The sequence below is a fragment of the Calypte anna genome, chromosome 1 (genome assembly GCF_003957555.1).
Source record: "Calypte anna isolate BGI_N300 chromosome 1, bCalAnn1_v1.p, whole genome shotgun sequence".
NCBI lineage: Eukaryota > Metazoa > Chordata > Aves > Apodiformes > Trochilidae > Calypte > Calypte anna.
In genome coordinates, this window is record NC_044244.1 from 128,452,986 (window position 1) to 128,468,875 (window position 15,890).

The 15,890-nt window shown below is 35.4% G+C and overlaps 1 protein-coding gene across 3 annotated transcripts in view; it reads left to right on the forward strand.

The window, feature by feature from the left end:
• NLGN4X (neuroligin 4 X-linked) overlaps nt 1–6,151 on the forward strand; it is a 119,909-nt gene extending 113,758 nt beyond the window's left edge. For all 3 annotated transcript variants that reach the window (XM_008494746.2, XM_008494747.2, XM_008494748.2), the window contains one exon: nt 5,302–6,151. In XM_008494746.2, the coding sequence (XP_008492968.1) occupies nt 5,302–6,151 (850 nt within the window). The remainder of the gene's footprint in view (nt 1–5,301) is intronic.
• The last annotated feature ends 9,739 nt before the right edge of the window (nt 6,152–15,890 follow it).

Genomic DNA, 15,890 nt, shown 5'->3' on the forward strand with positions numbered 1-15,890 from the left:
CTTCTGAGGAGTTACAATTCTCTTCTTTTGCTCCCATTCATCCAGCTCTACTTAAGCTGGTGATAGGAAAGATAAAGGACTAAAGAATGGATCCCTGTTTTCTTTCTAGTTCAGGTAAATACTCCTGAATTAGTTTACTACCATTGATTTTGAAGCAAAACCCTCAGTTTGGCTTTTTAATGAAAGACACAAGCTTACAATTAAAACATATTTTGAAATCAATTTTTTGTGAACTCCTTTATGAGGCCGTTGCATTTCTTTTTGATGTTTTTGTCTGAATAAATAATTATCTCCAGTGGCCAATCTCTCTGTTAGTCAAACAAAACAGTATTCTTCCAGTTCACTTCCTGTAGAGGTTATAATAGCTGACTGGGAGCAAGCCAACAGTGGGAACCAATGATAATGACTGTACTCAGCACTGGTGAGGCCACACCTTGAGTACTGTGTCCAGTTCTGGGCCCCTCAGTTTAGGAAGGATATTGAGGTCCTGGAGCGGGTCCAAAGGAGGGCAGTCAGGCTGGTGAAGGGACTCGAGCACAGACCCTATGAGGAGAGGCTGAGGGAGCTGGGGCTGTTCAGCCTGGAGAAGAGGAGGCTCCGAGGAGACCTTATCACTCTCTACAACTCCCTGAAAGGAGGCTGGAGCCAGGTGGGGGTTGGTCTCTTTTCCCAGGCAACTCTAAGCAAGACAAGAGGGCATGGTCTCAAGTTGTGCAAGGGGAGGCTTAGGTTGGACATTAGAAAGAATTTCTTTACGGAAAGGGTGATCAGGCACTGGAATGGGCTGCCATTTCCAAGGGAAGTAGTGGATTCTCCATCCCTGGAGATATTTAAAAAGAGACTGGATGTGGCACTCAGTGCCATGGGCTGGTAACCGCAGAGGTAGTGGATCAAGGGTTGGACTTGATGATCTCTGAGGTCCCTTCCAACCCAGCCAATTCTATGATTCTATGATTCTATGATAAGAAAGGGTCACATACAATACTTCAGGCATGAATGGCTGTACCATTATTAATATTGTGACAACATGAGAAATCAGTGGAAGCATAAAGAAATGCCAGATAGTTTTTTCCTCTTTCTCTTTCCCTATATGGATAAAAGGGGACTGCTGAAAATAAATTAAGGGGCCTGTCAGTGCCTTGGAGACAGACCCAGGATGTGACTGTTAAGATATTTTGCTCTCCAATTAAGTTAGAGGATGACACAAAAGAATAAAACACCTTAAGTGCAATAACATAACTGTTAATTGTCCTGAGTGATGGCTAATGCTGTTACAGAATTACTTTAAAGATGAGTGGCATTGTGATGCATGTTATGAAATTCAGGATTAGAGAAAAGATTCTCCATCATAAGATTCCCCATCATTTTTCTGCCATTATCACCAGCTATGAAATTCTCAGTTCCTTCTGACAATTGCCTTCACAATTAGCTACTTATTCACCTTGTGAACAGGAATGAATGTTGCTCTTCAGTCAGCATCCATTGCAGACACATTTACTTTATGACACCTTAGAGCAAATCAATGCTTTGAATGTACATTTGTAGCCCCTGAGTTGTGAATTGGATTACAATAAACAACAGTATGTTAAACTCATCAAAGTCCATGCAGTCTGAAATCCCAACCTCCATGGGGAGACAACTGACAGGTGAAATGAAATTATTCTGCACATTAAAAAAAAATACTTAGATAGGACACTAAAGACCATGGTATATCTTCTATCATGTGAGAGATGGGTTCGGACCATTCATGGCAGAGGCATTTTTTGATGAAGAAACTGTTTAAATAGAATTCTAAAAGTGGTGAAAATGAATAATTAGAGTTTAAAATGAACAAGAATAGCCATCAATTTTGATCTGTCAGTAGGATGAAGAGAAAAAAAAAACCTTTCTGCCAAATACCTGGACTGGGAAACAAGTTGTTATGTAGTCCTCATAAGAACCATTAGTAGAAGAAATAGATAATTGAAAATATATTATTAATATGATATCTTTTAAGACCATGATTGCAGCAGGTTTTTTAAAGGAAGTTTTCTTAGCAGCCTTTAAACAATTGAGTCTCATGATGTCCCAAAACACAGGGTAATGTGAGAAGGAAAAAAAAGGAAAAGCAAATTTGACATTAAACTAACATAAAACTGACATAACATAAACTGACATTAAACTAATAAAAAATTCTGTTAAACAGCTGATGCAATAGGAGAAATTATCGTATGTAGATTTTTATTTTATGCCTATCCTACAATACTAAAAAAAGCATTCATAATAGGATAAACTGACCAACTAGCTACACAAGAAAAAGACTTAAGATGTCATAAGTTGTAACACATGATTGTCTCCAGTGCACACAGGAGAAAGGTAAAAATTGTTTTATTTATACCCACTAAATATATTTGATACACTATTGTTCATCTGAACAACTAAGATCCATGCATTAATAGATACTATTTTTAGGACTGGACTTAGTTATTCCGTTTTCTTGTGAGGAAAAATTGTTTAGATACTTATCCTCTAAACTCAGAGAGAAATTTGGACCATTTATCCAGTTGTTAAATGATCAGCCCTGGAATTGATGCCACTGGTAGAGTTCTGATACCCACACACAGAAAAAATTACTTGTCTCTAGGGCTGCATGATTGTTTGGGTTTTTTTCTGTTCTTTGTTTCAGTGGACAGCTTCATGCCCACTTTGTATAAATAACTCCTCAAATACAAGACTAGCATCATGTAGTATAATTTTCTTTCTTGTGACTAGAAGAGGCAACAGCATAATTAGCTATTCCTAATAGATACAGTTAAAAAGGAGACCTGGAGGTAAAGAACAGTAGAGAGGGAAAGGAAAAAGGGAGGTTGGTATTAACTTGTTTTGTAGGGGATGGGAAATCTAATTTAAAGAATGTTTAGTAGCTAAAGGAATCATCTGCTGCAAAAAAAAAAAAAAAAAAAAAAAAGTGTATGTCCAGCTTGGTTCATTATTGAGTACTCAGCTTCTTCCTCTCCAGTGCAACTCAGTGTACATAAGGTTCCTTAATTTATGTATTTCCTTCCTGAATGATCTGTCCTAGTCTTTTGTGCTGTGAGTCAGAACAGCAAGAGGGAAGACACAAGACAGATTTTGTGCTGTAATTCTTGCAGGATTTTGAGTTTCTGACAAGAAAAATGCTTTGTATTTTGATAGTCTTGCTGATTTGTATTTTGCTTTAGAATTTATGTTTTAAGTCCTGAACTACTGTAGTAATAGATATATTGAACTGGGCTGATACCTTCTCTGGATTTGCCAGATATTTCACTCTGTTCTTGAAGAGCAAACTAATTACTTCTTTTTTTTTTTTTTTTTTTTCCTTCTTGAATACACATTACAATCCCTCAAAGTAGCAAGATACGTCTGTTGCTGTACTGCTTTGAAGTGGCTATTACTGCTCTAGTTTCAACTAGGATAAACAGTTACTAAGCAATTAATTCTTGATCAGAATTAACACAGTCTGGCTAACTATTATTACATAAAATGGAAAATAAATGGATGGATGAAGTATCCACAGTTCTGGAACCTCTAGTTTATATATGACTGAGATTGGAAAGATTTTATATAGTACAGTATTAAAAATAAACTGAACTACACACACACACACACACACAAAAATCCCAAACAGCTAAAATCACAAAAATAATTAAACCAAAGTACCAAAATCATACAGAAAAAATATTCTTCTTTTCACTCAAAAAAAGGCAAAAATAAATTCTTCCATGCAAACAAATAAGTATGGGAATGATAACATTATTACAGTTAAATTACCTGTCTGGTTTAAAAATGAAGGAAAAGCTCCATATGAACAGCAATGGAATGCTGAAATAAGCAATGAAGTTCATGAGCTTTTAAGAATGGGAAAAGAGAAAAAACATTAGATACTTTAAATCTGTAGCAGTGGGTTTTAGTATTCCCGTAACATACATAACAGTATATTGGAAGAAAAAGAAAATATTAGAATCACTTTCACAGAAAATAAACTAATGCATAGGGGAATGGAAGAGGGAATGTAAAGTTCTCAGAGTAATTCACAGAAAATGAATCATGTACTCTGAGAATAATTTATCAAAAAGTCCCAGAAAGTTCTTTTTTCTGAAAAAGAAGATTCAAACTCATGCACAACAGAATATTAAACTCAGTAGCACCAATTTTAAATTCCTGTATTTTTTCATGCCAAGAGAAAGTTATATTTATGTCAAGTTTACTGCAATTATGTGGATACATAGATATTAACCATATTTTTGCCGTTGGTTGGTCTTTATTCTGAACCTATAAGAAGAAATGAAAAAAAAAAGAAAAGATGGGAAAAGGATGATTCAGTTAAATATTATGGTTACCAATTTTGAAGTCCTGAGTATTGTATTACTCTTACCCTACTATTACTAAACTACTGTAAAACTCTCTGATTTAAGCTAATATATTTCTCATCCCTACAAACTGGGACAGAATTAAGGCTCACTGCCCTACCACCAGTAAAATGAATTATTTAGTAGCAATGATCACATGGAACTTCTGAGTAGTAACTTAGTTAACGCCAATGATAGAAAGATTTACAACACACAAACACTTAAACATTTCCCGTAAGTAGATTCTTGAATAAAGATGAACTAATAGCTCAGTAAAGGAATACAAAGAGAAATAGTTCCCAGTTACATGTATTAGTCTTGCTACTTCATGCTTTGAAGTTTTTTATTTAATATTCACCACTGGTGTAAATTCTTATGGCCACAGGGAATAGATGCTTTTATTTACTACTTAGAGAAGTGGAAGTAATGGTATCTAAAATGAGAAATTTGATGTAAAACCTTGAGAAGAGCTGAATCTCCACCTCTACTATGGGGAAAAGTAGTTAGTATCTCTCTAAGACATCTTTGTACTATGATGTTGAATCACAGAACTTCACATGAGGTTTTGGCAGCTGAAACACAATCCCTCCTCTGTTTTCATGTAAAAAGGTATTAAATAATCTGAGATACACTGTACAGTAAGTAATGTTTCTTTCATTTATTTATTAATAGGTGCTGTTAAATTAGGGAGGGTTTTCTAATTTCTGTATTTAGGTTATGTCCATTATTGTATAAACCAGTAACTGAAGAATGGAAGGGTTTCATTTTGGTTTTTTTTTTATTATTAATTTTTTTGGTTTGATTTTCAGTTTTTGGGGGGGGGGGGGTTGTGGGTTTTTTTGTTTGTTTGTTTGTTTTTCTATTCAGCAGTTTGGTTTTGGTTTTTGTCTTTTTAAAATTACTATAATATTTCCTGGTTTTTTTATTTTTTTAGAGATCCAAACCAGCCTGTCCCACAGGACACAAAGTTCATCCACACAAAACCAAACCGTTTTGAAGAGGTGGCCTGGTCCAAATACAATCCTAAAGACCAGCTTTACCTGCATATTGGCCTGAAGCCCCGAGTTCGTGATCACTACCGAGCAACAAAAGTCGCTTTCTGGTTGGAACTCGTACCGCACCTTCACAACCTGAACGAGATATTTCAGTATGTTTCCACAACAACTAAAGTCCCCCCTCCTGACATGACATCATTTCCTTACGTGACCCGACGTTCACCTGGCAAATTGTGGCCAGCCACCAAACGTCCTGCCATGACACCCGCCAACAACCCCAAACATTCAAAAGACACCCACAAAACAGCTCCAGAGGACACGACGGTTCTGATAGAGAATAAGCGCGATTACTCCACAGAGCTGAGCGTTACTATTGCTGTGGGAGCATCCTTACTGTTCCTCAATATTTTAGCTTTTGCTGCACTGTACTACAAGAAGGACAAGCGGCGTCACGAGACCCACAGGCGCCCCAGCCCCCAGAGGAACACAACCAATGACATCGCACACATACAAAATGAAGAGATTATGTCACTGCAGATGAAACAGCTGGAACATGATCATGAGTGTGAATCCCTGCAGGCCCATGACACACTGAGACTCACCTGCCCACCTGACTACACCCTTACTTTGAGAAGGTCCCCAGACGACATCCCGCTAATGACACCCAACACCATAACCATGATCCCAAATACATTAACAGGAATGCAGCCTTTGCATACTTTCAACACCTTCAGTGGAGGACAAAACAGTACAAATTTGCCCCATGGACATTCGACCACTAGGGTATAGCTCAGTCCTTCCCCTTCTACCCTCAGAAGCCACTTGGAAGAAAGGAAAAAAATAAAGAAAGGAAAAACAAACAAACAAAAAAACCACAGAAAAAAAGAAGAGGAAAAATTACAGTACCATCGAGTGAACACCTTGTCAAAATCTAAAGTAAAATCACGGAAAAGAGAAGGACAGTCTCATTTTCTTACTGATCCTTCCCATAGAAACTCTCTGATGTTAAAGATCAACTACAAACCCTGTGAAATGTGAAAAGTGTACATTGCTGTTACGATAACTGCTTTAAGATCTCAGCCACTTTGATTGAAAGTTGGGGCCAGAAGAAGTCACTTGAAACGGTGTTTTGAGTGTAGCAAGCAAAGCAGAGTCTTCTGGAACACAGAGCCAGTGACTGTACAGGTGTTTTGGTTTGGGTTTTGGATTTTTTGGGGGTTTTTTTTTGGTTTTGTTTTTTTTTTAAATAAAAATAATAATTAAAAAAATTCTCTATGTGCCATACCATGAATGGCCCTTGTTAAAACAAAGACATCACCATGGGCTTTTACCCAGCATATGAAGCTGTAATCCAGATGGGGGAGATAGAATTTTATTATTAAAAACAAAAATGAAAAAAAAGAGGAGGACTGACTATGCAGTAAAGTACGTATAGTTCTGTGCAAAGAGATGACTTGCCAGCCTGAACTATATTTAAAGATACTTTGTAAAAATGTACATAGCTGTGAGTTTAAAAAAGAGACAAAAGAAAAATGAAGAAGCTTTTATTGATGTTTTCAGTTTGAAAAGAGCTTTTAGGAAGACTGTGCATTCTGTTGTGACCTATGTGTATATACATTAGTCATATCACCTCTGTTTCCTCCAAGCCCAAAGGAGGAATTTCTTCTTAATTACTAGTGGTAAACAAAAAATGAGTTTTTTCTAACATGTTTCATTTATATGAGGCCATGGTGTCATGCAGAGGATACAGTTGTTCGTGTAACCTGCAAATTTTCTCTTACAGGTTACACTAGTGCATGTTAAAGTATTCATAGGAGATTGTTGTTCTTTTCTCAAACTTTTTGTTTTTTCTATAATTTAATTTTCCTATTAGCCTGTGTTAAATTGGAACACAGCAATGGATTGGAAAATGGAGAAAGAAAAAAAAACACAAAAGAAAATAATTGCAATTTTATTCTTGTTAAACTGAGTCAAGAAACATCCAATAATATATATTCAGAGTCCAGTTCGTAGTTCTTGGTTATTGTGTTAACATTAGGAAGAGTTTTGTGCCCTGACAAAAGCAAAAAAAGCCTGTGTTTTGGTCAGCCTTTTCTGAGGAAAACTAGCTCTATATTCACCAGCAGTTGCAGTGCAATCTCAATGGAGAAAGAACCTTCTTAGCTTTGATAAATGAAATAAAAGCCCAATTTGAAAGTGGGTAAACGGGGGGTTGGTTGTCCGGCAATTTTTAAATGTTTGGAAATTATCACTGTATGAAGAACTTCCCTGCCCAATTTCCTGTTTTGTACTTGATAGTGTACCTATCAGTAAATACTTTTTTTTTTTTTTTGCTAAATTACTACACAGCAATCCCATAGTCAGTGAACATTATGGAGAGAGGAACAGAGATGTTGTCAGCTGTTCTACATTTGCATAAAAAAAGAAAATACCAGAGAGCAGCGCACTCAGGAAGGGCAAAATCCTTAGCTGATTATTTCCTTCTTCCCTTCCTTCACAAGGAAACCAGGGGCCAAGCAGAGGTATCAAACAAAGGAACTTGGCAGCAGTTAGATTCAAACAACTGATTTGAGTGGGGAAAGCCAGAAATAAGTTCTCGCAGATGAAGATTACTTTTATTTTGTCTTTGAAAGTTACTCCATCATCGAGAGATAGGAACCAAAGATATTTGAACAAATTGGTCTGCACTTGAACATTATTATCCCAAATGTATTTTCTATTAATTCAAGCTAAGCCGGATCAGTATCATTTTGTCCCATAATTATCTAACACAAGATGCCTTGTACCTCTTCTTATTTTCTATGCTTTTTGTTTTATAATAAAATGTCTCGGAATAGTCACCCCTACAAATAAAATCAAAGACAAGGTGATTCAGTGAGGTCTATTAATCTGCAAAATTTCTTGTTGTAGCAGGAATTAAAAATGATTCAGAAGGAAAGACATTAAAAGTAAGCTAATGACATGATAAAAATGCAACATGTGGCTGATATAAACCTTTATCTTTAATAATTGTGTTATAAACCTGACCTGGATGCTCAGGTTGAAATATGATGGAGCAACAACCCCCAAAGTACAACTAGTAGCAAATGAACAACTTTTTTTTTCACTGATCCATCACATGATGTTGATTAATGCTGACTCTATACCAGGCCATTTCACCAACAATATAATGCCTCAGCTGAGATGCAGCAGTTCATAACTCTTTAATAAAAGGTTAAAAAAAAGAAAAAAAAAAAGAAAAAAAGAGAAAAAAGAAAAAAAAAAAAGAAAAAAGGTAATGATGCTTGGCATCATAATCAGTTGGGTATGTTTGTAATGTGAATTACAGTATTTGTTTAGTACTTCCAATTGTCTTCTGCTAGCAATATGTACAGTACTGTGTCAGGCTTGTGACATTTGGGTAAAAAAAAAAAGCTCCTGTAAGTGAATGACTTAGCTTTTAAAAGTAATTACAATCAAGTTGATTTAATAATTTAATACATCTGGACTGATGTATGATTTATAGAGGGAAAAGATTTATAGGGTCTTCATAGAATTCTATAGTCCTGATATGGAAATATACTTTGCAAACTGTAAAAGAAAAACAAAAGTACTTTCCCAGGCTTACATTCTTGACCGTAAGAGGCACGCAGGGTTTAATGGTTTCTTCTGTTATTGTTTTGCAATTTTTTGGGTTTTTTTGCCTTAAAGTAATGATAGAAGATATATATGGCTGGACACATATGTATAAACTTTTCAGCAGCATTTTTAATAATAAAATATCACAGTATTTTCTAATGCTTTGTGCAAAGAACTACGTGTTCATCCTTTTGTGTAGAAAGTCTTTCAGAGGTGTGCTTTCTGCCCCATTTCCATTTCATTATCTAATGTAAACAATGCCTTGATACACAGTACAAAAATATTAAAGTAACAGAGGTTGCACTTTTAAGTTAGCAATGACTTTTCATGGCTTTTGCAGTTCTATAAGCCTGCCAGTAAAAGGAAAGAAACTCAGACAATGAGGACATTTATATGTATTTATTACCTGTATGCACTGAAACTCTCATTGAATCAATGGTTTAATTGTTCTGTTAGTATTTTCTGCAGCACTGGAAAAAGTCTAGGTGAGCAGCTTCCCATATTAGTGTATAGCTTAGCAGCTGAAAAATGCATCTTCCAACTTAGGGATCAAAATAATACAGAGAAATCTAATACATCCAGCCTCCACGAGTAAATAAAATTTCATTTTATATTTAAAAGTTAGACAAAGAATGAGTTTTTTAAGGAAAAAATATGTAGGAGTAGCAATATAAGTTGCTCATATATTTAAGGGATTTACTTATATTGCAGATATGTTAATATCATTCTTCCTTCAAAAGCTGAGTAAATAAATATAGTTTGTTCTTTTATGCTGTTAAATTCCATTTATCAACCAGGTTTCCTTTCACTCGAAAGGTACATAGACATTTTAGTAATTTGGGCTGGGTATTGTTTGCTTTCTGTAACTATTCTGCTGAATAGAGGTACTAACAATAATGTTTGATTAATTTTGAGCATATTATTGAAGAGTATTTGCAAAAAGCAAATTCTGAATGATTCATATTAGATTTTTGATATAAAGAATCAAGCTTCTGAGATAGAAACATATTATGTGCCTACTGACCTATCAAGCAGCTTGAATTTTGAATATTGAATTTGTATATAAAGCTTTGGCAAATAAACTGCAGATTTAGAATTGTTCTGCAAATATGTTTAATTACAGGTACACTGAAATTCCACAGCTTGCTCTGAAATAATTCATCCACAACAAAAGGGTTTACAATTGTGTCATTTTTGTGAACTATTCACCTTACATTGCTGGGTGAACTCAATAAATCACCTCCTTTTCAATTACCAATTTCACATTAAAAAGAAAAGAGAAGCTTCAGAACTTTGTTCATGCTAACTAAATATTGTGTTGTTTTATTTCTTTACTGTCTGAAATATAAATCTGCAGATGAGTATGTTCCTATTTGACTTTGCTAAGAGTATGAAAATTTAATGGTATTTAATATCACATAAAATTCATATGAAATAATACCATGACAATTATTTGCTTGTCTCAGATTTGTAGTTTTACATTTGTATTCTTTAATTCTTGTCAACTGTTTCTCGTATTTTCATCTACAGCTGTTTGACATCACAAACCTCATCAGCCTGAATCTCGCCAGAGGCCATTAGCAGCTGGTAAACCTGGGATTTTCATCCCACTAAAAATTATGGTATTATGTATTTAATATCATAATATGTTAACATGCTTCTCAGCACCTCAAACTAGACTGAAAAACAAGATATTAGGCTTTTCTTAATGCAAATGAAAAATAAGGGAGGGGTTTGGAAATGTCTAAACATCTTGTTTGAGCTGTAGCATAATAAATAACATTTCACTTTGGGATAAAGTTTTGATTGAAACCATTTTGTTTGGTGTTCCACTGTGGCCACCAGGATCTTCACTGTGTCTTCTAAAAGTTATGTTTTGAACTGCCTTCTCAGTTTTTCTTACCACCCAGACTACCTTACTCAAATTTTTCTATGGTCACTCAGGGATGCAATCTACACAAAATGTTGCAAATCCTACATTTTGCCAAGTTTATTTTCCACCCCTTTTCCACAAAGAATAGTGAACATTTTCATCCAGTTCTAATAATTTCTGGAATATTGACTTACATAAATGAGATATTAAATAGGTGACATCTTTTTATTTTCCCTCCTAGATGAAGACCCTCAAATACTGAAAACATAAGAAATTATTCCTCTACTGCCTTTTATCAGGGGTTATAAAATATCCAGATGCTTCAGAGTAGTCCCATTCCCAAGAGTCCAGGCTTAAATGAAAATGTAAAGCCACAGGACTGGCATATATTGACTTTGACTTAAACTAGACAGCAGTTATGTTTCTCTCCAGCAGTCATGATATGCCTCAAAAATATAATGAACTTTGTCTGTTTTATTTTACAAGTACTGTATTTTTAGAGACCATTTTGTCTTTTCTCAGCTTTTGATGTCTGATGTCATGGTTTTTGCTGTAACTCACATCCATCACTTCATATCCTCTCATATCTTTTATCACTCTTTCATCAGATACTTCCTCAAGAGGTACAGATACTTCTCCATGCGGGTTTTATTGCTGTCACAACAGTTAATTTTTCCTCAGATTTGTTCTGTTCTGTGCTGTATGACTGTGAGAAAGACTTTTTTATCTGACATTCTCCTTGGTGCTTTTCTTGTTAAAAAGTTCCACGGAAGGACTATATACATTACAATATTCATAATAATATTCATAATATTCTTGAAATTAATCAGTCTCTGGCTGTCTGCACTATTTGCCAGCCCAACAGCTTAGGTCAAGCATAGTGTTTGTCTTAGGGGAAACTTTCAGCCTGGTACTGTTCTGTTAGTTGGTAGTTTATATTATTGTTACTATTAACTTTTGTCATTCACTTTTTTCCATATTGATCTTTAATTAAGGATAATTTAAATTGGTCTGTCATTCTATTCCACAGGAAGATTTCTCAAATCCTAAAAGGTCATTATTCTAATTCTTCTTTAGATACAGCTAGTTACACTGTACCATCAGAGCATGACAACCTTCTAAGCCATTCCTACCTCCTGACTCTCCCATCAGAGCAAACTAGTAAAGGGCCAGCACAGTTAGCCTTGTGTGACAAGAATTCATGGTATACTGCCTTCCACTTGTTTCACCTACCTGGGGAAATAAATACTATTACCATTTTCATGCATTAAAATTTCACTACATCATGTCAAAAATAAACATGACCTAAGGTAAAAGTCACAGAAGCTGCAGGTACTGAGGATCACTCTCTAGTAGACTTCACTGGTGGTTATTTTGTAAAGGCAAGAATGTTCAGGTAGAAAAAGCAGCTTCATGAGTGCTAAGTGTACACTTCAGTCACTGGATATCTCACTTCAGAAGCTAGAGTGGAATTTGTGGATGAAAGATGTATCACAAAGATGATACTGCAAAAGTATTTTTAATTAAATTTGTGCTTTCAAGATTGCCTGTAAGCAGCAGTAAAGAAATTGCAGGAAGAACCGTTTAAAAGAAATAGGAATCAAATGCAAATTGTTTCAGAATGAATTTGACAGGAAAAAATGTGAAACAATGTGATGTGATATGACCTTAAAAAAAATGTGACGGATTGCTTCTGTGTGAAGAGCCAACAGCAAAAAGAACAAGTATCTCAGGAGATACTTTTTTAAAAGGGACTAGTCAAATGAAATCACTACAGATAATGAGATTATAATGGGACTTTGAGCAGAGACTTTGTGTCATAGTGCTGCACCATATGGATTTAGATATGTTGAACATAATCTACAGTGCTCATCTGAGTATTGAGAAGTATAAAATTAGATCCCAAGATGCCCTACTTTAGCCAGATAACTGTGCTGCCACGGTACATACAGATAATACAGAAAAGTAAAATATGCACTTATGTCAGTGAATGACAAAAGAAACATTCATCTCATTTTATTCCAAGAAAGAAAAGTGCCAGACTCAATAAATGAGGAATAGCAACAGTATGAGACAGACAGCTGACCTTCTTGGAGAAACATCTTGCAGGTAGGGGCCAACAGAGGCATTATACATCAAATTTGGCTTATTCCTCACCTCCCTGGTGGGGGTGGGTTAAGGAGAGGGAAGGTCCCTGGAATAAGTAGTGTTCCAGTAACCACTGGTCATTACACCTCAGAGGTCACTGACAACTAATATATGCCAGAGGCCCCTCCAAACTGGAACTGCATCCAAGAAACAAAGAATAGGAACTGCTTGCTTATTGCTAACATTTACATTTCTTTTCACAGTGAAGGATAGTCAGGGAGAACTAAGGGAAGAAGAGCAATGTGCTGATAGCTTTCCCTGCTCTTCAGGGAGAGCCATCCAAACTCCTTACTTAGTTTTCAGTAGGGATATGCATAAAAAAGGCAATGGAGGCACTTGGGGAGCAGTTGTCAGTGAGGGAGTTGCTCAAAATGGAACAAGAGTCATTTGCTGAGCTGATTTGTGAGGCTTTCATGCCATACTCTCCCCAATTATAATGCACTTATTAAAAAATTTCTGTGCTGGTCCCCAGACTGTAGATTCTGCGCCATTAATTTAGCAGAAAGTCAGTAAGAATGTGATTAAAAATTAATCAAATAAAAATTTCATTACTAAAAATTAAAGCTCCAAAATGTGTAAGGGAAGTACTACTCAGTGTTCCTTGAATCTTGTGATCTAAATGCAGATGTGTCTTCATATTTTCAAATCAGACACTTACTTAAAATAAAAGGTGCTATGATATATCATCAGGTTTATATGCACTTAGCTAGGATGTGGTGGTTTGTTTGCAACAGCTCCATAAAAATTGCTGCTTCAATAAATAATAAGTATCAAGTTACTTACTTTTTCTTACTGAGTCTGTGGGATGTGACACAACATATGTCAAGAATACAGGGAACAATGGCCAGCAGCTCTCAGACCTGCAGCACACAACTAAAGAAAAATCAAGACTTCAACTGTATGAACTTTGGACAGCTGATACCTTTATTAGGACGCTGGTCTTCGGCTCCTGCTATGAACACACCACCCAGATTTTAGGTGTAATGAGCTTTCCAGTGGAGAACTGTTCCTACCTCCAGAAGGCTGCCATGAAGCTGAGCACTAATATGAACTGAAAACAAAAAAAATCTCTTTTCACTGTGGTGATAAATATCTCAGTTGACTGCACTCACTGTGGTAGAGCACAAACTTCCTTGGCACTCAGCATTTTACTAACAGATGAACAATAGTAAAACAGAAATATAAATGCAGTAAGTATCGTGAGGGACAATGCCAACCACAAAAAAGAAATGGGGGTAATTTCTGTTAATAAGATCACTGTGGTTTAGAAGCACTTCGGCAATTACCAAATAACCCTTAAAATCTGACAAATCATACTTAATAACCTGGTGACTGACAGTGTAGGTAAACACTAAAAAGCACACAAATGTGAGCATTTGTACTAAATTGTCCATAATTCTCCATTTTGAACTTAAGATCTTTATTTGTCACCTGAAATTATTTGGTTTTATGTCTTTATACATAGTTGGGATATTTACATATTCTGAACTTCTAGAGTTCTACTGTCATCTCTGCTTTCCTTAAAAATAGAGGAATGAGTCATAGGAAAATAAACACTTTTTAGTCATCCTCATGATTGCTTGAAGAAGACAGTGAAATTGCCAGAGAGACAACATTTTAACATACAGATTTTACACCTGTAGATTTCCTACTCATCTTTGTCACTGTAAGTCAATTCTTTCATGTTTCCCAAATGACACACTAGCCAAGGTGGCACTATCCCTTCTAATTTCACAGGAACAGTTGCTTTAGGACTGAAGCAGATGACTATTAGTTTCTGTATCGTTCTTTGACAGCTGTTAAGAAAACAAGGTTAAGGTATTACAACATTTTTCTCCTGGATGGGATGGTGTACCCTCCAACTTGAAATTTCTTAAGATTGTAATTTTTCTTCCTCAAGAATAATTTTGAAATTTGTAAAGCAAATGCAAATGGATTCAAAGAGGTAAATAAGAACAAATTTAAATATATATGTATAAAGTAGAAAATTAATTATAATTTATTTTAAAAAAAACAAACAAAACCCGTATTGCTTTTGCTTCTGGGATTATTATTTACCTTCAAAATTTTAGCAGTTGGTTTCATAGCAGTTTCTGCATTGCAAGCTTGGAAATGTGAAAATATGAAATCAATATAATTTTGTAGAATATATAATTTAGACAAAAAGGTTTCTGGCAGACACACCATTTCAATTATTTTAATAGGCAATATTTTGATTTATTTGCAAATACAGATTCTTTGTGAAAAGTCTTGCTAACTGAGAGGCGTTTTATCTAGAAAGCTACTTATTTAGATAACTGGAACATATTTCTATATTTGTCTATATCTAAAGATTTAATTATGACACATATATATACATAGAGACAGAGTTATTACCTGCTTCCTCTCTGCCAGTTTTCAGCTTCATAACATAAAAAATATTTTCAATTGCTTATGAGTCACAGAGTCTGAAAAATACCAATGCATTTTACCAATATTTTGGAACTGATCCTTTTAAACACATTTTATTCCAGAGACATATACACAAGCTTTTCCTCAGAAGATGAACATGCAAAAGTAACTGAGGGAAAGGTGAAATATAACTTGCCTATTTTCAGTCACTTGGTGAAAATAATTCCTCAGCTGCAATAGCTCTGTTGCAGAATCTATTCCAAAGTTGTTCCTTAGAGAAAAAGAATGAATCCCATTCATCTGTGAAAAATGAGTTTACAGAAATGTGGGTGAAAGCAAGTGGTTCAGAATGGACAAAGCCAAGTCAAGGGGATGGCAGGAGCTGCAGAAGAAATGTGGCTGGTAACCAAGGAGAGATCAGGATGAAATGGGAAGTGATCTGAGCCTGGACTGACTGAACTCAGAGGGAGTTGAGAAGAAAATTATTAACCAAAAACC